The sequence below is a fragment of the Scylla paramamosain genome, unplaced genomic scaffold (assembly GCF_035594125.1).
Source record: "Scylla paramamosain isolate STU-SP2022 unplaced genomic scaffold, ASM3559412v1 Contig9, whole genome shotgun sequence".
Lineage (NCBI taxonomy): Eukaryota > Metazoa > Arthropoda > Malacostraca > Decapoda > Portunidae > Scylla > Scylla paramamosain.
Window position 1 is genome coordinate 278,152 of NW_026973674.1, and position 19,665 is coordinate 297,816.

General features: G+C 41.1%; 1 protein-coding gene and 2 long non-coding RNA genes across 9 annotated transcripts in view; 2 read left to right on the forward strand and 1 right to left on the reverse strand.

Moving 5' to 3' along the window:
• The first annotated feature begins 630 nt into the window (after positions 1–630).
• Positions 631–2,955, forward strand: LOC135096909 (uncharacterized). The gene is made up of 3 exons (XM_063998689.1): positions 631–950; positions 1,596–1,777; positions 2,247–2,955. Exons 1-3 carry the CDS (start codon positions 697–699, stop codon positions 2,858–2,860), a joined length of 1,050 nt encoding a protein of 349 aa, XP_063854759.1. The 5' UTR covers positions 631–696; the 3' UTR covers positions 2,861–2,955.
• Positions 2,956–3,034: 79 nt separating this feature from the next.
• Positions 3,035–19,665, reverse strand: part of LOC135096910 (uncharacterized) — a 39,131-nt gene continuing 22,500 nt past the window's right edge. For 2 of the 5 annotated variants that reach the window (XR_010265155.1, XR_010265157.1), the window contains 3 exons: positions 5,994–6,106; positions 3,832–3,913; positions 3,035–3,432 (listed from right to left, as the gene is read on the reverse strand). This is a non-coding gene — a long non-coding RNA (uncharacterized LOC135096910). Of the gene's footprint in view, positions 3,433–3,831; positions 3,945–5,993; positions 6,107–19,665 lie in introns of all 5 variants that reach the window. The other 3 variants (XR_010265156.1, XR_010265158.1, XR_010265159.1) reach the window with 2 other exon arrangements.
• The window catches only part of LOC135096913 (uncharacterized), a 106,156-nt gene continuing 98,751 nt past the window's right edge, over positions 12,261–19,665 (forward strand). For all 3 annotated transcript variants that reach the window (XR_010265164.1, XR_010265163.1, XR_010265162.1), the window contains exon 1: positions 12,261–12,484. This is a non-coding gene — a long non-coding RNA (uncharacterized LOC135096913). The remainder of the gene's footprint in view (positions 12,485–19,665) is intronic.

Consider the following 19,665-nt stretch of genomic DNA (forward strand, 5'->3'; position numbering starts at 1 on the left):
TGCTTGGAGCGGGGATCGAACTTGCAACCTTTCAACAGCCACGCACGTACCATAAAGCCAACTCCCGTGAGAGAGAGAGAGAGAGAGAGAGAGAGAGAGAGAGAGAGAGAGAGAGGGGAAAAAGAGCTGAAATGTGAGAAAATTTGTCGAAACGAGTGGCCCCCAGCTGGGTTGAGGAGGAGGGTGAGTGGAAGTAAAGGAGAGGAGTACGGGAAGGCAAAGGGCGGGTGTGGTAAAGGCATGGAGAGTGAACGTGTGAGACTAAGGTGCAATGGTAGGCTGGGAAAAACATTAAACCACGACTGTAAAGGTGGAAGGAATGCAGGTGTGTGTGTGTGTGTGTGTGTGTATGTGTGTGTGGTGGGGGGATACTGGAAGGAGGGAGAATGCTCGTATAAAAGTGAAAATGGAGGGAGCAGCAAATAGTTAAGGATGGGGGTGAACGTGTGAGACTGTGGGCCCATTCATTAAACATTCATTAAACATTAGGGTTACTGGCCCGCAATCCGAATCCCCAACGTCGGGCATCCTACTACGAAACTGGCGCGCTTATTTTTTAAACAGAAAACGGCAACCCGACGTTCGTACGAGGTTATCGGAAGAGTTGGCAGCCTTTGCTCCCGATATTGGTAGACCTGAGCACATATAAACAAATCCACGTGCTACCTTTACTTCGCCCACAGCTTCGCCGCTATCATGAGTGTGCCTGCCTCTTCTGTTCTCCTCCTCTCTCCACGAGAAAAAGCTGTCGCACTCACAAATGCTCAACGCCAGAGACTGTCTGAGGTGATAACTTCAAAGAAAATCCTGTTGGATCATTCTACAGACTTCAACGGGATAAGAAAAAAACAGAAAGCTTGGGAGGAAGTAGCTGCTGAATTCAACCTCAGCTACCCTGCTGAACGTCCCAGGACAGTAACCCAGCTCAAACGGGCTTGGGAGTACATACGGTAAGTGGATGTAAATATTCTGTATATTTTGTGTATAGCAGGTGAATTTTTGTGTTTAGCAGAGCAATAACATATTGCATCATGCTGCATCCGTAAGGGCAAGCTGAGTGTATCTCATTAATTAAATTAACACTCAGGTTTACCTCTCACAAAGGGAGTGTGTTTATCTTGCTGATCTAAATTGGGTTTTTAGCTTGCTGGTGTACTGTAAAGGGGTGTTTTTCAGCTTGCTGGTCTAGAAGGGGTGTTCTAAGCTTGCTGGTCTAAGGGGGGTGTTTTTAGCTTGCTGATCTAAAGGGGGTGTTTTAAGCTTGCTGGTCTAAGGGGGGGTGTTTTTAGCTTGCTGGTATCTCACAAGTAGCATATACCATTTCTTACCTGCCCTTTATATGATTAGTGGATTATTAATATTTTTTTCTTTAGCAAATATTTAAGAAAAGCTCCATGGTAAACAGCAATATTAGGTTAAGTTCAGGTTAGGTTCAGGTTAGTTTTTTACTTGGAAATATAAGAAATGGAATTAAGAAATAAAGTACACAGACAATAAATGAATATTATTATATTTGTCCAAATCATTCCTAACTGAAGATTCTGTACAGCACTACTGGCATTGTTTAGTAATCTACATTATGTTCATGCTTACAGAGTGAAGAAGAATCACAAGAAATTTCTTCATGAGTCCTTCAAGACTGGTGGAGGGCCATCACCAAAACCAGTCACAGATGACTTCTTGGCTGTTGCAACAGATGCACTGGCTGTGGAGCTGCAATTTGCAGACAACCAGCTAGATAGCTTAGTACCCATAGTCATAAGAGAAGAGGAAGTGGGTCTGTATTTTGGCTTTCTTTTCTGTTAGTCTTTAATCAAATACACAATCTTACTTATTGCCTTCATTTTTCATACTATTTCTTTCCCCATTTGTTATTATTATTTTTTTTTTTGGACAGTAGGCTGCCCTGGCAACTGTGAAATTATCATGAATACGTTGTTTTTTGGATATGTTCATGGATTGTCATATAATTCTGTTTCATTCAGTAAATTTACAGTTACTAGAAATTTAGGAAATACACAACATGTAGTGCGCAATAGCGTTGATAGTAAAATTAACATTAATGGCCATGGACATCAATGTTAAAAGTGGAGTTAAAGTTAGGTTAGGTTCAGCTAGGTTGGTATAGGTTAGGTTAGGTTAGATTAGCATATTTTCATTTGTGTGCACTGGTAGTGATTGATGCATCATAAACATCTTTGTAAAAATTTTGTTTCCTGTTTTAACATTAACTTCTCATCTAGCAGAAATAATTGACGACGACATGCTTCCTGCATGTACAATAGCAGCAGGACCATCGACAACACCAGCAGCAGGACCAGCAACAGCACCAGCAGCAGGACCAGCAACAGCACCAGCAGCAGGACCAGTGACAGCACCACCACCAGGACCAGCAACAGCACCAGCAGCAGGACCAGCAACAACACCACCACCAGGACCAGCGACAGCACCACCACCAGGACCAGCTTCAGCACCACCAACAGTTACAGCAACAGCACCAGCAATGGCACCAGCAACACCACCAGCAGGGGCAGCAACAGCACCAGGAGGAACATCACAAACTGGACCCTCCACCCGTAGAGGCCGAAAGAGACCCCTACGCAGTGAGAGGGAGGAATGTTTCCGCGCTATTCGAGAAGGTGCAGAGACCTTGAATGACGACTTGAAAGTGTCATTGCAAAACTTCTCTGCTCTATGTGAGAAGCTTGGCAATCAAGCTGAAGTGGCAGCAAATGCATTTGCTCAGGCAATGCAAACATCAACAAATGCATTTGTTCAGACTATGCATAATGTTGATAGCACTATGGAACAAGTACGCAAGTACTACAGCCCAGCTTCTGGGAGACCCAGCAGTCTGTAAGTATCCTGTGTGTGTGTGTGTGTGTGTGTGTGTGTGGTGTGTGTGTGTGTGTGTCTGTGTGTGTGTGGTGTGTGTGTGTGTGTGTGTGTGTGTGTGTGTGTGTGTGTGTGTGTGTGTGTGTGTGTGTGTGTGTGTTGTATATTTGAGTGAAAATAAATAAAAAAAACAAACAAATCTTGACCTCCATTTATTTTCATGACCTACACTTTGAGGGTTCATATATGATTATATATAACATTTCTTTCATGTCTTGTCCTTCACAGGAAAATATATAATTACATCCTACATGGTACTTGTATCTTGTATTGAGTCACATAACAATGTATTAATGACAGATGCAATAGAGTTTAAGATTGAACTGATATGCATTACAATTTTGGGATAGAGGAAAGCACTTCCACTTGGCCAAGAAGGGTGTGAATGCACTCCTTTGACAGCCGGTACCTCCGAATGAACTCATCCTCAGAGTAGGCAGCAAAAGGGTTTTGGTGATCCTTGACCAGTCTCCTTGGTAACCTTGCTTTATCAGCTCGATCAGCATGTTGAAGGTGCACAAGAGCAAGAATGCCAGCCTAAAAAGAAATTCATCTTCTTAAGTCCTCCCTCACAAAAAATACTAGCAAAATTAATGTTATCAATAATGTTATCAATAACAATGCCATAATATGAAATGTCAAAATACGAGTATATGGGAAGCAGAGCTAAAGCCTGCTGGCCTGAACAGCTCACTGGCTGTCTGGCTAGCTGGCGGCTGTCAGAGACCTGCTCCATCACAATAACAATAAATTAACCTGCGTGAGATGGCTAAACTAATCAAAACAAAGTTAATTCACCATAAATAATAATACCAAAACAACTTGACCCACAGCTATCCTGCAGCTGTTCTGCAAGCTTTTCTAACGACAAACAGCTTCCACACATATTATTTAGGCTCTGCATGTAATATTGACAAGTAATAGTGCTATACATACCATGGTTGAAGCTCCAGGAAGGTGTAGAGATGTTGGTAAGAAGTGAAGACAGGCTAGAAGCTTGCGCCACGACAACAGGCCCCTAGGCACACGTCACGTCCAAACACCAAGTTCTTTTAAAAAGTTTAAGTACTGACAAAAAATATTGTATTCGTGTAATAATATGTTTAACCTACATTATTACGTATTTCCATACAATCATAACACATTTCTGCTATGAATGAGAGGATAATACATTCTCAAGCAAAATTCGTAGGTGCTTTCGGAGGGTGTCAGGCTCCCGAAAGATTTCTCCCCGAACGTGTCAATATTTTTTTTGGATTCAGACGCAGACGCCCGACATTTCGGGCTCCAGGAGTGTTTAATAAATCGACTTCACCGGATTCGGAATGCGGGCCACTAACCCTAATGTTTAATAAATGGGCCCACAGGGCCCATTTATTAAACATTATTGTTATTAAACATGTGTGTGTGTGTGTGTGTGTGTGTGTGTGTGTGTGTGTGTGTGTGGAGGTGAGGTGTTGAGCAGTGTAGTGTGCTGAAGGATGCAGGGAGACGCGAGGTTTGGCAGGCAGGGTGTAACATCAAATAAAAAAAAAAGGTTACACACACACACACACACACACACACACACACACACACACACACACACACACGACTAAAACTCCACTATTGATAATATAGTTTTAACGCTGACAATTCTACTACTATTACTACTACTACTACTACTACTACTACTACTACTACTACTACTACTACTACTACTTCTTCCTCTCCTTCTTCTTCTTCTTCCTCTTCTTCCTCTTCTTCTTCTTCTTCTTCTTCTTCTTTTTCTTCTTTTTCTTTTCATTCTCCTTCTTCTCCTCTCCATTTTATCATCATCGCATTATCATCATCATTATAATCATCATCAATCACAATTATCATTATAAGAACAAAAGGAACCAATGCACCATTATATATATACATAAGAGCATACGTAATCATGTAAATACGAAATTATTTAAGCTCTTATATACTTGTATATACTTGAACAGCCTGGTTACTACAATAAGAATGGTGCAATCAGGTATAACACGAACGCAACTGATAATTCTGGACCTTGTAGTCAAAACACGCCAATAAAACTTACGAGCAAAAATATTAGAAGTTACGAGCGCACCGAGGTAATCTCACATACATAATTACTGCCCCTTCAGGAGTACATAGCGTTCTGAGAGGGGAGGGATTTCTTCTCCGACTAAAGACAATGGCTCGAGCTGGCACAAAAAAATCTAGTCTCTGTGACGTGAGTCGAGGTGAGGTGTGTGAAATGATGAAGCCCTACAGTAAGTAAACCTTGCCTAGCGCAGAAAGGTGGAGGTTATACATGGGCCGCCACGTGTAGGTCTGATGGGTTCTTGCTGCTCCCCTTATTTCCTAACGCTCTTATGACAGTGTAGTAAATCAGAGAGTGTGTTGTTAGTTAAGGTGTAGAGACGTCACCATGCAGGACCTCCTCACCATGACTTTACCATGAAGTTAACTCGAGAGAGAGAGAGAGAGAGAGAGAGAGAGAGAGAGAGAGAGAGAGAGAGAGAGAGAGAGAGAGAGAGAGAGAGAGAGAGAGAGAGCATAACCGATCCACAGAGATGAAGCTTGAGTGACCAGTATGACGGTGAAGTGATGGAGAGAGCCATGTTTGAGTCCCGGTAATGCCTGTCTCATTTTCGCCACCTCCCCGACCTTAATTCACCTTAATGTAACGCATCCAGGCTGGGGCGATGCTTGTGGTGAGAGCAGCACGTGGGAGGCAGGGTAACATGTACAGCCATGGTCAATATCAAACAACATGCTGGATTCCTTTCCCCTCCCTCATTCTGTGCTTACCTTCTCCCCTCAGTCTGAAGTCACCGGGTTAGCTGGGAATCAATTTGTCATAATTTTTTTTTCTATGAGGAGGCTCAGTAGATCAGAACTTTTAAGATTGAGAAAGTCGTTTCTTTGCATTGTGTTTAGCTTTTTTACCTCAATCTAAAGTCCTGCAGTTTATTGAGAATCTATGTATTTCCAATTTTTTTTTCTGAGCAGATTGTCAGCAGGTCACAAAAGCTAAGATTGAGAGAGAACACAAAACACAGTGAAGGTGAGGATAGGTTGCTTCACTTATATAATCACATTACCTTCCAGTCCGAGGTGGCTAAATGTAGCAGTTTTAAAGGTGCTGTCCACGTTATCAGTGTTGAGGGTGTTGAGAATCATCAGCCCTGTAGTGCGTGTGAGGGAGGGTCTCGTTCTGACGGGGGAAAGGTGAGGCCAATGAATAAAGGTCATAGAGCTGGAATGGAGGTGAGGAGCGGAAAATGCCATCTGGATAAAGAGAGAAGAGAGAGAAGAGCTCGTTTAAGACACATATATATAAATGTTTCGCAATGTGGATCGCTTAAGTCACGTTGCTGACGAGTCGTGAGAAAAGCTACATGTTAGAATAAAGGAAATACACACAACAAATCTAAACTACATGATGAAAAGTTACATGTCAGAATTATTATGATGAGACTTTTCTATCTTATATCATGAAAAAGCTAAACTATATCATGAAATATGTATGTCAGAATTAGATCATGTCAGAATTAAAAAGACCATTCAAAACCTTCTTTAAATTACGTGTATCATGAATGTACTGCTCGTGGGCAATTTTCACATCCCCGTGCGTTAGTTCTCACAAGCTTTGATTCATTTTCATGCCCTGCCATCCTGTGAATAGCTCTTGTTAAACCTTCATTTCCGTCACCCCTGGATCATAGTCACTTATGTAATTTAGCTAAATGTCACATCAGGATTATTTTCCTATTCGTTGCACTGTTACCTTGAATAATAACAGCAACAATAAAAGAAAGCAACAGCAACAACTACAATAATTATAATAACAATAACAATATCAATAACAACAATACCGTCTACCTCAGCCTACTTGGAGGGGTCGAGCACGCGTGGCCGATGACAGGCACGTCCCCGAGACAGATGAGCCTCTCCGGAGCACCTGGCAACACTCGGGAGGGTGATGCCCATTCCCGGCCCTTGTCACCATCACGGCAGATATGAAGGGTGTGTGTTATTGCCGCTCCGTAAACAGGTGGTGCAAGATGACACCAGCGGCACAATACCATCAGTGAAAGACCGATGACCGCCCCAAGCCAGCCAGCCGTGACCCCATTCAGTCGTAACATCAATCACGTGAAATGGATTAATCTCGCGTCCCATCGCCCTTAATAGTCTGCATAGGTGGCTAGATCGTCAGTCAAGAAGGGGATAACACACACACACACACACACACACACACACACACACACACACACACACAGTACATTTATCGCTTTGCTGGCACTTGGTTGACATTTGCTGTCGACTATTTGCTGCACAGAATCCGAAATGGTTCCCAAGAAGCGTTCCAGATACACACACACACACACACACACACACACACACACACACACACACACACACACACACATACACACACACACCTGTTGTTGTTGTTGTTGTTGTTGGTGCTGTTGTTGCTACGTATGATGGATTTCCTATTATGATCTTTACTCGGTAACCTCTGTTTGTTTGAGTGTCAGTCTAGTGGTTATATTATTGTTATTATTATTATTATTATTATTATTATTATTATTATTATTATTATTATTATTATTATTGCTGTTGTTATTGTTGTTGCTGTTGTTAATGTTACTGTTGTTGTTGTTGTTGTTGTTGTTGTTGTTGTAGTTATCAACATTACTGTTATTATTATTGTTATTATTACCATCATCATTATCATTATCATTATTATTATTTTCATTGTTGACAGTACCACTACTATCACTACTACTACTACTACTACTACTACTACTACTACTACTACTACTACTACTACTACTACTACTGCTGTTGCCATTATCATCGCCATCACTTCAAGAGAGGTCTGCATAGAGCACCGCGATGTGGCAGCCTGGGATAGCTGTGTTTAAGTCTTCCCAAAACTCGGGTGACCAGTGAGTGTTACGAGCCAATGGTGAGATCGACATGTCATCTTAACTGCACCCTTGACACGTGCAGCCTGTTCAGTGACGCACGGGGTAGGTGAGTGACTGAGGCCATTCAATTATGTCATAGCGGTAATCATTGGGTTTATTGTTTAATCCTCACTAAGCCTTTCCCACGACACACCTTGCGTTACCATCACTTCTCCGCTACATTAAGTTTCAGTTTTAATGAAAGAATTCGTCGATCTTCAGGGAAACTGCAAAGGTTTAAATAGATTAATGGATAAGGATGAGAGGTGGAAAAAGGCAGGGATGTTTCATGCAGGGACTGCCACGTGTAAGCCAGATGGATTTTTGCAGTTTTATTTTCTTAGTATTTTCTTGCGTTCTTACCTATATGTAGCTAGGTAGCTCGGCTCACACAGTAATAATTGACAAGGACGTGATCAATCATTCATTACTGACAAAAAAAAAAAAGCTTCCTCTTTTCGGTTCATCTAATCTGCAACAGACTTCATGACTTTTTAAACACGACGCCCACAGGCCACAGAAGCTAAAATGGCATGAGATTTTTCTTCTTTTTTTTTTTTTTTTTTTTCAGAATATGATTGACGTTTGCTTGCGAACTGTTATATACTAGCGCTGCTTGACCATTGTAAGTCTGTGCTGTGACTTTTTTTTATTTTGTTTTGCCGAAAGCTTTATTAATTTCCTGTTCATTTCCATAACGGTCAACCAAAAAAATAAGTCCCTAATTTCGTCTTGTTCTTTACTCTCATGGTATTTTAAATGTCCTTTGACCAATTACCTGTGCGCATTGTCAGCCCTCGTGAAATTGCTATTCTTTAATTAATCGATTATTACCTTCACTACCTACAAAATATACACCGTAGAAAAATATCTGTCTTTAGCCACACAGACTTACCAGCACTGAGAAGACCCGCCACCGCCATTGCCACTTGTTTTGTCTACGAGCATGCTAGGCGCTGGGCACTATGAATTGATGTGTAGTGGGTTGAGATTGAGAGATCGCATATTACCAAAGCATCCATCTTTTCACACGGGCCCAGGTCAGTAAGGGGACCAAGACTCCTCACCACGGCAGTAAAAGTCTATGAGGTCACCTGATTTATAATTTATGGGTTGAAAAGTTTATATAAAAAGCATGAAATGTCGTGCGCAAGCAATTAAGATAGGGAGAAAATTTTGCTGATAGTCTTGAAAGAAAAGGCGAAGGGGAGGAGGAGAAGAAGAAGAAGGAAAAAATCTTATAAAAGAAAAACTGAGGCATTTCCATTTCTCCATTTTCGACAAATTTTTTAGTTTATTTCAATGTACTTCCCGAGTCGAAAACTTTCCGCGTCCCTTCCTCCCGCGACACATATATGTCAGTTTTAATACTAATGGGTAAGCTGACCACAAACTTATTCTTTCGTGTGTTTCCTGGCAATCTGTGGTGCAGCAAGTCATGCTTCACTTAGATGCCATCCTTCCCTTTCAACTTTAACTTTCTTCAAGAAGTAATTCTTGTCACCTTAGAATCTAAGCGGCTCTTTCTTGGTTCATCAAACTCAACAACGTTACCTAGTCTTCCTTTTCTTTAAGACTCTGCAGCTCTTATCCTGCACAAATAAGCGTGGAGGTCGCTGGTCGCTTTGACAGCGTGAAAGCAGACATAAGATCTGCAATGAGTGAAGAAGCAAAGGCGATTACGGAGAGTGGTGGTGGGCAGACTGCTGTGGGCGTGCTGGATTGATCTGGCCAGTGTTTTAACATTTCAAGATATATCAATATATATCAGTCTTTGCGCAGTGTTGAGGATATGTATGAACCCGGGAACCTTGACAAAAGACCATAATTTTCTATGCCACTATGATATCCGGTTACTGAGGTGTAATAGATAAGGAATAGATAAGAACAGGTAAGGAAAAACGGACTGAATATGACCAATTTCCATTTATAAAAAATGCAGGAAATTTTCTCCAGCACGTTACAAGCAATTGTGAACAAGTAACACATGAATATATATACTTGTACGTATGTATGTTATACACGAAATGCAATATTTCTTTCTTTCATACAAGCAGAACGAGGGCAGTGAGTTTAACGACGCGGAAAATACACGAAGACAAGAATCTATTCTAACGAGGTGAGTACGTGCCCTGCGTCTGTGTCTGGCAGCCGTAACGCGGAGGCTAAACTTAAAACAGTGATGAACCTTAGGGCAGATGTTCCGAGGCAGGGTTCGGTCAGAATGTAGGCAAAACTCGGTCAGCGTGAACATCGATGAAGCTGCTCCTCCTTTTACGTGACTGACGACTTTTTATGAGTGAAGGCCACGAAACACTCCACCTTTGGAAAAAGCGCTGCTTGCACCAACCAAATTTCGCAGTAACAAAAAACCTAGTCAGGAGCGTTAACAGAAGCTAGTAATATTTAAAAAAATATTTCTTATGCAGCTTTTAACGTGTCCTCGAGACCAGATGTGAATTAGTTAGAATTAGTCGAGGAGGCAAGCGTGACATATACAGTACATACGAGTTTATATTTTAAACGCTGTCTATCAATAAGATGTCGTAAACTCCACTGAGCTGTTCCACCCTGACGATCAGGGTAAGCGCGCACTTACGGCGATCTGTTGTCTTTGCATATAGCACAGGTTTGTACTTCTCATGCTCTCTCTGTCTATCTGGCTGTCTCTCCTCCCTCCCCCCCCCCTTCTCTCTCTCTCTCTCTCTCTTGATTCAGTATCTTTGTTACCCTCAAAGAGTTATTGACATACAGGAAGACATGCGTGTTTTTTATATATATATTTGTTTTGTAAATAAAAAAAAATCATTGAAGCAACATATACTGATAACCTTTTTTTTTTTTTTTTTCCAGCATGCTATAAGCGATCTACAAAAAACGAGAAATCTTTTTATAGCCAACATTCATATGCTTATAAACGTAAATTTTCCCATAAAACTACAATTTATAAAATTTCTACTCTGTGGTACACACACACACACACACACACACACACACACACACACACACACACATATACACACACACACACACACACACACACACACACACACACACACACACACACACTTACACACACACACACACACACACACACACACACACTTACACACACACACACACACACACACACTTACACACACACACACACACACACACACAGAGAGAGAGAGAGAGAGAGAGAGAGAGAGAGAGAGAGAGAGAGAGAGAGAGAGAGAGAGAGGAGAGAGAGAGAGAGAGAGAGAGAGAGAGAGAGAGAGAGAGAGAGAGAGAGAGAGAGATTGCAAATTATTTGCTTGGTTTAGAAACGGAGTGTGGTGGTAGTGGATTTCTCAAATGGCATTCGCTGGATTCTTGGCTAATTCATTGCGTGCCACAGAATATTTTCGATAATCGTGCACCACTGGAGGCGTTGTGAGAAAGGACAACATTACACATCATTGAAAAAGCGAGAAAACTTCTTGGTAAGAATCCAACAATAGAAGAAAATAATGTTTTCATTTTTATGTTTCTTGAAGACCTGACAGTCTTTGTTTTCCTTTTCATTGGAATTCAAACAAAGCAAAGTTAACTATGTCTCCCTCACGAAAACAAAACCAAAACTTATTCTATTGCGCAAGACGCAGAAGGCATCCCGCTTTTTAAGATCAAGATCTAGATTAAGCCAAACTTGTCTACATTCTGAAAGGCCGTTATCGTTGTATAGAGACACGCAATATGCAGGGATGAAAAATTGCAGGAATGAAAATTTTTTTTTGCAGGGATGAAAAATTGGCCACACTTGGTTGAAAGTAGTTTTGTATCGCATCAAATCAAATCTTGAAATTAGCGCGCGCTGGTCGGTGTCTGAGTGGGAGTGCAGGATCAATGTATTCTCTTCTTACATTTTTGCTCAGAGGGTTTTCAAGTATTTCAGTGAAATATGAAGGTACTTGGCCTCAAGTCCCATCATATAAACATAAGATATTCACTGTAACTTATCATTTACTTGAGAAAATTACTTCTTTTGCCAGTGTTGGTGCTGGTCACTTCTTATAACTCCCTTACAGTAGTGACAACAATGTTATACCGTATGTGTGTGTGTGTGTGTGTGTGTGTTGTATCGCTCACCCCCTACCCCTGACATATTTGAATTCCTGCTGTGGTAACTGTCAGATAAACAATGGTAGCGTTGTTTTTTCCCTCTAGTGGTTTGCCGGCAAATACGTGGATGGGCAACGCTGGCGGTGGCGTGGCACAGGTTACTGCTAATAGGTGCGGGTCAGGAGAGCAATGCCGTTTGGATGGCGCGGTACAGGGGTGGGGAGAAAGATTTTGAGGATACCTTGTAACGTTGGCAGGGTGTAGGAGCGGCGTGAGCGGGACGTGGATCAGGTGGGGGCCGTGGCCGCAAGGAAGGACAGTAGTGTGGCAGAACTAGGGAGGGGAGGACGTGCGCGCGAGCAACAGAGCAACAGTTTCCAGGCGCTGCTGCAGCCTGTAGCGCGTACTGTCTGCCAACTTTCAACCGTCTCACTTTCTGCTAAGTACTGTTGCTTGACCTCCGTGTGATGAAGTGACCGTGGTGATGAAAAATGAAAGTACGAGCGTGATTTGATAATAGGAGAACTAGTGTAAGTAGAAATAATAATGATGGGTGAGGTGGTGTAAGTACTCAGTGTTGGGAACTACTATGATGAAGCACCTGTCGGATACACCTGTGCTGCGCCTCAGGTCAGTGCCGTCCTTTACCTCTCCCTTAGTGTTGCTGTCACTCAGGTTTCTCATAACAGTATAAGAACACAAGCACACTACCATAGCAGCTCTTTGGACATAAGTAATGGCACCTTCTCTCATGCACATCCATAAACCTGTCCTGCCTGCTCTTAAACTTTTCTGTCATACATACACTAACTACATAGCGGATTTTTCTGCTTCGTTTCTTCACTCTCTCTCTCCCATTAGTGAAAAAAAAAATCTACTTATTTCTTTCTTTAGTAACCACCTCGGGAATCGATTATCACGGTCAGAACCTCAACAATTATTTTTTAAGTCTTTTTAAAATTTTACACGAATTCAAGGACTTTAATCAACGGGTGGCGCCGGATTGTCTTTCTCAGGAGTGCAGATCGAGGTGTTTGAAACTCATACACGTGCAGTAAATACGATCAATATTATTATGACTAGGCAGCAATGGACCGTTTTCCAGCTCTGAGGTCCAGGCCTGCTAGTTCTCCCAAGTCTCTTTCGCAATGTCAACTAGCGTGATTAGTTTCATTAATTATTACATACTGAGGGGAGTTTTCTCTGACAGACAGCACACTGCACGTACTCTTACTAACCTGGGCCTGCCACTTCGCTCACAACTCAGTCTGCTGAGATCATCTTACAAAACCTCAGCATCACGAACAAATCCAATTAGCAGACCTACTTTTTTAGTGTCGCGAGCAAATCAGCCAATTTACATACTTATTCCTCAATTTACATAATTAATGCGTATAATGAATAGTATAATACGGAACTTTGGGAGCGACTCTTGTAATAGAACGCCATTTTGATTTTTCATTAAGTTGGAACTTTTTCTTGCTTTATACACCAAAATTTAGGTCACTCAATTGCGTAACTAAACTCTGAGGAGCCCTGCTTGTGGTCCAACGCCATTTTTATTTATTTATTTTATTTATTTTTTGTTATTAAGTTGGTATTTGCTCCCTGGACTAAGCCACGCCCTAATCCCAGCCAAGACATTGCGCTCTATTAAGTGAACTTTTATTCTTCCTGGAGCCCTCTAATGAGGTACTCCGTCAAGCGCTTTATTATAATCAACGTATATTATAATTTTCGTCGTTATCTTCCGCCTCGTTTTATCTCGTGAGGAAAGACAAAATAACAGTGGCGTGGTGCTCTTGCTGGTGTTACTCCAGATATATATGCCCGCCTCACTACCAGAACAAACTATTTTTTTTTTCTGTTGATTAGCGTTGTGTGCTTCATTGCTATGTTAATATGAGCCATTAACTTTGCAATCATTGTTGTGTATTTATTTATTTTTTTTTTTGGAGAATCAATTAGGGGGATTAACGTCGGAATTTTGTTAGGCTCTGTAGAGAGAGAGAGAGAGAGAGAGAGAGAGAGAGAGAGAGAGAGAGAGAGAGAGAGAGAGAGAGAGAGAGAAACTCTTGCAGTGATAATGGAATATATAATAATGAAATACGTTTTTTTTTTCCTTACTAGAAATAAAAATAATAGCCAACAAGATAGCAGCAATTATGAAAAAAAAAAGGTATTTACTGAATCTATCCTGTAAATTATGAACAAGTATTAATGCTATAATTAGTTGAGACATTTTACTGATAATCGATAAAAGTTTAACATGCAACTTAATTAACTATCTATTTTCCTCCTTAACGCTACCTAACATGTTTGTTTGTTAACAATAGTGGCTCCCAAATTGACATGCTCGTACTCTTAACATATACATGTGAGATAATCGCTGATCATTCTGTTAATTATCATTATCAATAAACAAGTGAGCTGTGTGATCGTAATGAAAGTGTGATGGATGCAGTTATCAACAAACAGTAAAATATATATATATATATATATATATATATATATATATATATATATATATATATATATATATATATATATATATATATATATATATATATATATATATATATATATATGGTAGCAGGAGGCGCGTGTGTGCAATCATGATCTGGAAGATGGGACGTAGCCTGTGAAATATGGAAATTCCTGGTCTATAGAATCTAAGTAGCTTTCTAGTAACCGCCGACTCAAAATATGTTGAAAGAAAGATGCCTAAGGACGTGAAAATATTGTCGTACGTGAAGGAAATCCCTTACCTTTCTCTTTGTTCTCCTTGAATAAGTAATCAGCATCTTGCATCAGAGTGTGGCTCTGTCGTGTACACAGTGACAAAAGTATTCATTCTCAGTTTTGCTTGTGTTTTCAGCATAGTTTGTTAACTCGCTATCATCTCTCTTCAAAGGCCCATTCAGTCCCTGCCTTCCGTTCCGTACAAATGAAAGAACAATTTTGCCTCAAATTTCCCCTCCCTTGCCACCCTAATCTCGTAATTCTTTTTCGCCCTCCACATATTTTCCATACTGTTCTCACTAATTCAATATAACCATCCACGAGATCTGCTCCCCCACGTTTTAATCTGCTCCAAATTTCCTGCTTCATTCCCGTTTCCCGCATTAACCTGTCCCTCATCCTGGCATCTTGCATCAATCGTCCTGCGGAATGTGAAGTGATGCTTATGGTTTTTTGTCCCTTAGTAACTTTTTGATCAAACTTTGTGTATTGACTTTCCCACACTGACCTCTCGACCTACTTGTGATACTTTGACCCTTGCGGCGCCTCTAAACCTTGGCTTACTGTGACTTGGCTTCACCTTTTTAACCCTTTCGCTGTTATTCGCCTCATTTTTTCCTGTCACTAACCACTCTGAGATATTTTTTTACCTACGTACACCTTCAAATATTATACCGATTACAAACTGCACGATCTATTCTCTTTTATTCCCTTCTTTCTGTACATACTTATAAAGATTTCATTTTTTTTTAGAGCTGTGCATTATTGGTTATCACTGTGAAAGGGTTAACTGAGTGTTTGGTCCTTCAAGGAATCACACCATTCTATAAAAAAAATGATCTACTTGTCCTCCTTTCTTTATTTAAATGGCAAAGTAATCGTTGTTAACACCACGTCTGTTCCTGCTGCCTTTGGTTCATGGTTACTTGCTTATGAAGTTATCATTAACAAAAGAAAGGAAATGTCTGGTTGTTGCTCACACACGACATTGGTGTGGTCAATATTGTTATAATCCGAGGTTCCTCTAATGCAGACCTTGCCACACGGACACCTTAATTACCTGTTGCCCTGAAAGAATACTCTCTCCCTGCTGAGATTACAGACATGTTTGGAATGTTGGTAACTATTCTCTCCTCCATCACCATGTCAAGTAATGAGAGACTGCGGTCAGTGGGAGTTCAAGTGTCGAGTGTCGTGATTGCCACTGCGCTGTGCGTGGCGAAATGTTTATTGGTTTGTGCAGTTATGAAGTATCGTGTGGATTATACTGGGGACTTGAAACGGAACGGTTAATTTGAAAATGAAGACATTACAAACTAGAAATACATGAAAATAATATCAGAGCGTTAATAAGGAAAGTGGCGTTACACCAGCAAGCAAGTATCAAGTAAAAAATATATTACTTTAGTATTATGTTGAAAAGAAAACTGAAACTGAATGATTTAATGAAAAAAAAAGCACATATTAAAAACTAAAAACACGTGGATATTACATTAGACCAGTTATCAGGTAAAGTGATGTAACACCGGATTGTAGCGTTTGATGTCAGATCAGAACAATGTGAAAAGAGATCTGAAACCAGTGACAGAAAGGCGTCAGACCAATAACTGAAAAATAATAGCAGACGGAGAATCTGTGAATGTAAGTGATGGCAGAACAGTGATACGTGTGTGATGTCAGATTGGCTTTAAATGAAGTGTCAGACTACCATTAAGTGAAAGTGATAGCAGACCAGTGAAAAGCGTTATGCTAGACCAGCGATGTGTGTGACGTCAGACCGGGAGTAAGTAGCAGTCCCAGTAATTAGTGATGATTACGTCAAACCAGGGGGAAAAAAAAAAGTGGAAGTGATATCGGATGAAAAAAAAAAAGTGAAGTCAGACCAGTAAGAAGATAAAGTGATCTAAGAAAAAAAGTGAAAGTGACCTTAGACTAGCAATGAAAGGAAGTCATGTTAAACTGCCAGTGAGTGATATCATACAAACCATAAATGAAGGTGATGTCAAAACAGCAACAAGTGAAAATGATGTCACGCCAGGAATAAATGAAAGTGACGTCAAACATGTGAAAATGATACAAGACCATCGATACATGAACGTGACATCAGACCGTGAAAGTGACATCATAACGAAAAAAGTAAAAACAGCACAAAAATAAGGACATAAGAAACTAAGGAAAGCTACACCGAAAATAATAAGCAAAAATTACGTAAAATAAGACAAACTAAAGTAGAAAGTGAATAAAATAAGCCCAGAAACAAAAGATAGTGAGAACCTGACCAACAACGACCGAAATTCAAAAGACACGTCACTGGGCCATAGGAAAGGCAATCCGTTAACACTGTACCGGATCAGACCGCTTTAATCACACACACACACACACACACACACACACACACACACACACACACACACTCTCTCTCTCTCTCTCTCTCTCTCTCTCTCTCTCTCTCTCTCTCTCTCTCTCTCTCTCTCTCTCTCTGTCTCTCTCTCTCTGTCTCTCTCTCACAAACAGACACATTAGTATATCGCTGCACTAGAATTGTAATAACATTTGATATCGGCTCATGACTGATTAATGACCTCTCCAGATTGCAATATCAGACAATATACCTATCTATTTTCAAGTTGCGTGCATGATGATGATGATGATGATGATGATGATGATGATGGTATGCGTGCGTGTGTGTGTGTGTGTGTGTGTGTGTGTGTGTGTGTGTGTGTGTGTGTGTGTGTGTGTGTGTGTGCCGCGGGATGAGGTGGAGGTGCTGGGGGTCACTTACGACCGTAAGTTGACCTTCAGAACCCACGTGGAGCGACTCGCCAGAGAGGCCTCAGGGAAGCTGGCATCCCTGAGGAGAATCTCCTACCTCCTTGACGCCAAGGGACTGGAGTTACTCTACAAGGCGCAGGTCCGCTCCTCCTTGGAGTACGCGTGCCTGGCCTGGGGCGGCGCGGCAAACAAGCACCTAGCTCTCCTGGACAAGGTGCAGGACCGAGCGGCGAGACTCATCAGGAACAGTGAGCTCGGCCTTCAGCCTGCACTGCACACCCTCCTGCACCGACGAGACGTGGCGGGCCTCACCGTCATGTTCAAGGTGCAACAGCAACGGGTGCCACACCTACAGGCTCTCCGGCAGCCTGCCCGACATGCCGAAGTCACCACCAGAGCTGTCACACATGCCCCTGGGGAGCTGCACCAGCCCAGGTGCAGAACGTGGTACCATCAAAGACAGTTTCTGAACACATACATTGGCTGGTGGAACGAGTTTGTTACCGTGCAGCCAAGTGTTGAGGGCTGGACCAGCAGCAGCAGTTCAACACTGCAGTGAATGTGTGGTTGCAACAGACAAACAGAGAGAGGCTTTCAGATAGAAGGCATTAACAGTGACTTCTTTAGCCTAAATTGTTTGTATGAAATATGTAAAGTATATGTACAACAACTCTGTAAACACATATCATGTAGATTTGTATAAATAAAAAAAAAAAATAGAGAGAGAGAGAGAGAGAGAGAGAGAGAGGAGAGAGAGAGAGAGAGAGAGAGAGAGAGAGAGAGAGAGAGAGAGAGAGAGAGAGAGAGAGAGAGAGAGAGAGAGAGAGAGAGAGAGAGAGAGAGATTTATCATTAATGTGCGTCAGGTCAGTATGCCACTAATAAATGTGGGGCATATACGTTCATTAAAGCGTGTGTGTGTGTGTGTGTGTGTGTGTGTGTGTGTGTGTGTGTTGCTTGAGGGTTGGGGGGAAGGAGGGACACGCATTAGTATTGTTAACTCCCACACTCACATTCTCCTACACTAATGGTAAATAAATATTTCAAGCCTTGCTGATCGCAGAGTCAATAGCCACGCGTCTCGTTCTTGTGGTCCGTAAGTTGGCACAGTACAAGTCTATTCATATGCACAATTTGTAACGCGAGAGCAGCACGCCATCATAGGCTTTTCATGGAAGTAGTGAAAAAAAAGAAAAAAAAGTTTGATCTTTTCTCGTGAGTTCGCCTCCGGAAGGAAGATTAATTAAAAGAAAAAAAAAAGATCAGACTGGATTGTAGCAGTTGACCTCAGTAGACTGTGACAGAAATACTAATGGCTGTGCACTTCTATATTTACGGCAAATGTTTGGGTGAATACAGGTTGTGTCTGTCACTTCGGCTTCCTCACGCGCTGATAAAATTGAAAGTCTTACCGTGATTGTGAAAATACTCTACTTTTTACACCTATCTTCTTTTGATGTGCATATAATACTTTTGCTAACATTTTATATAACTTTTCGAGGTAAAGAAAACTTGTCGTTTGCTTTCGTTAAGAAGTATTTACCTTTATCCTAATATTTTATAACCTAACATATTCCAGCGAAAGTTTTATTTGTCTTGTACAAAGTTTGCATTTTTCTTGTCCCTGATGAATTTATGAATGAGATGGATGAGGCAGCTGGAGGGTCGGTGATACAGGCAGTGGTTCAAGCAGGGAGGTCAGTCTTGAGTGCCGGCAGCAGCAAAACACTAGCCAGGCTGACGAGCCTCGTGTCGGCGAGACGTTTGTACACACTGTTTCTGATCATTAGTTTTGCTTGCTCTGCACACAATTTCATTGCACTATGCAAGGTCTGCGTGAAAAATATTCAACAATTCAGGTGGGGTGTGAAGACCGAGCAATATTCTGAAGCAAGATTAATGATGTGTAAAGGACGTGTTGTCAAAATGGTTATAATACACTGCATGCAGGAGTGTTTTCAAACTTTACGCTAATTTTTTCTTGTGAGTATTACACCAAGGGAGTAAGTGAGCCTTTTTTTTTTTTTTCTTTTTTAGATGAGTGAAGCTACCTTTTCAAAATTTACACTCTGAAGAGTTAATTTTTTTTTTAACAAAATATTTATCTCTGAACATAAAATGATTTATCGAGTTTTTAATTTAGGAAAATTTTATATATTTCATTTACTTTGCAAGCTTAATAGGTTGCCCATTCAGTA

What these genes read in the sequence shown, in the direction of transcription:
- LOC135096909 (XM_063998689.1), top strand. Translation starts at nt 697, where the DNA reads ATGAGTGTGCCTGCCTCTTCTGTTCTCCTCCTCTCTCCACGAGAAAAA. An exon ending in CGGGCTTGGGAGTACATACG is followed by an intron (nt 951 to 1,595) that starts GTAAGTGGATGT and finishes TCATGCTTACAG; the next exon opens with AGTGAAGAAGAATCACAAGA. An exon ending in CATAAGAGAAGAGGAAGTGG is followed by an intron (nt 1,778 to 2,246) that starts GTCTGTATTTTG and finishes CTCATCTAGCAG; the next exon opens with AAATAATTGACGACGACATG.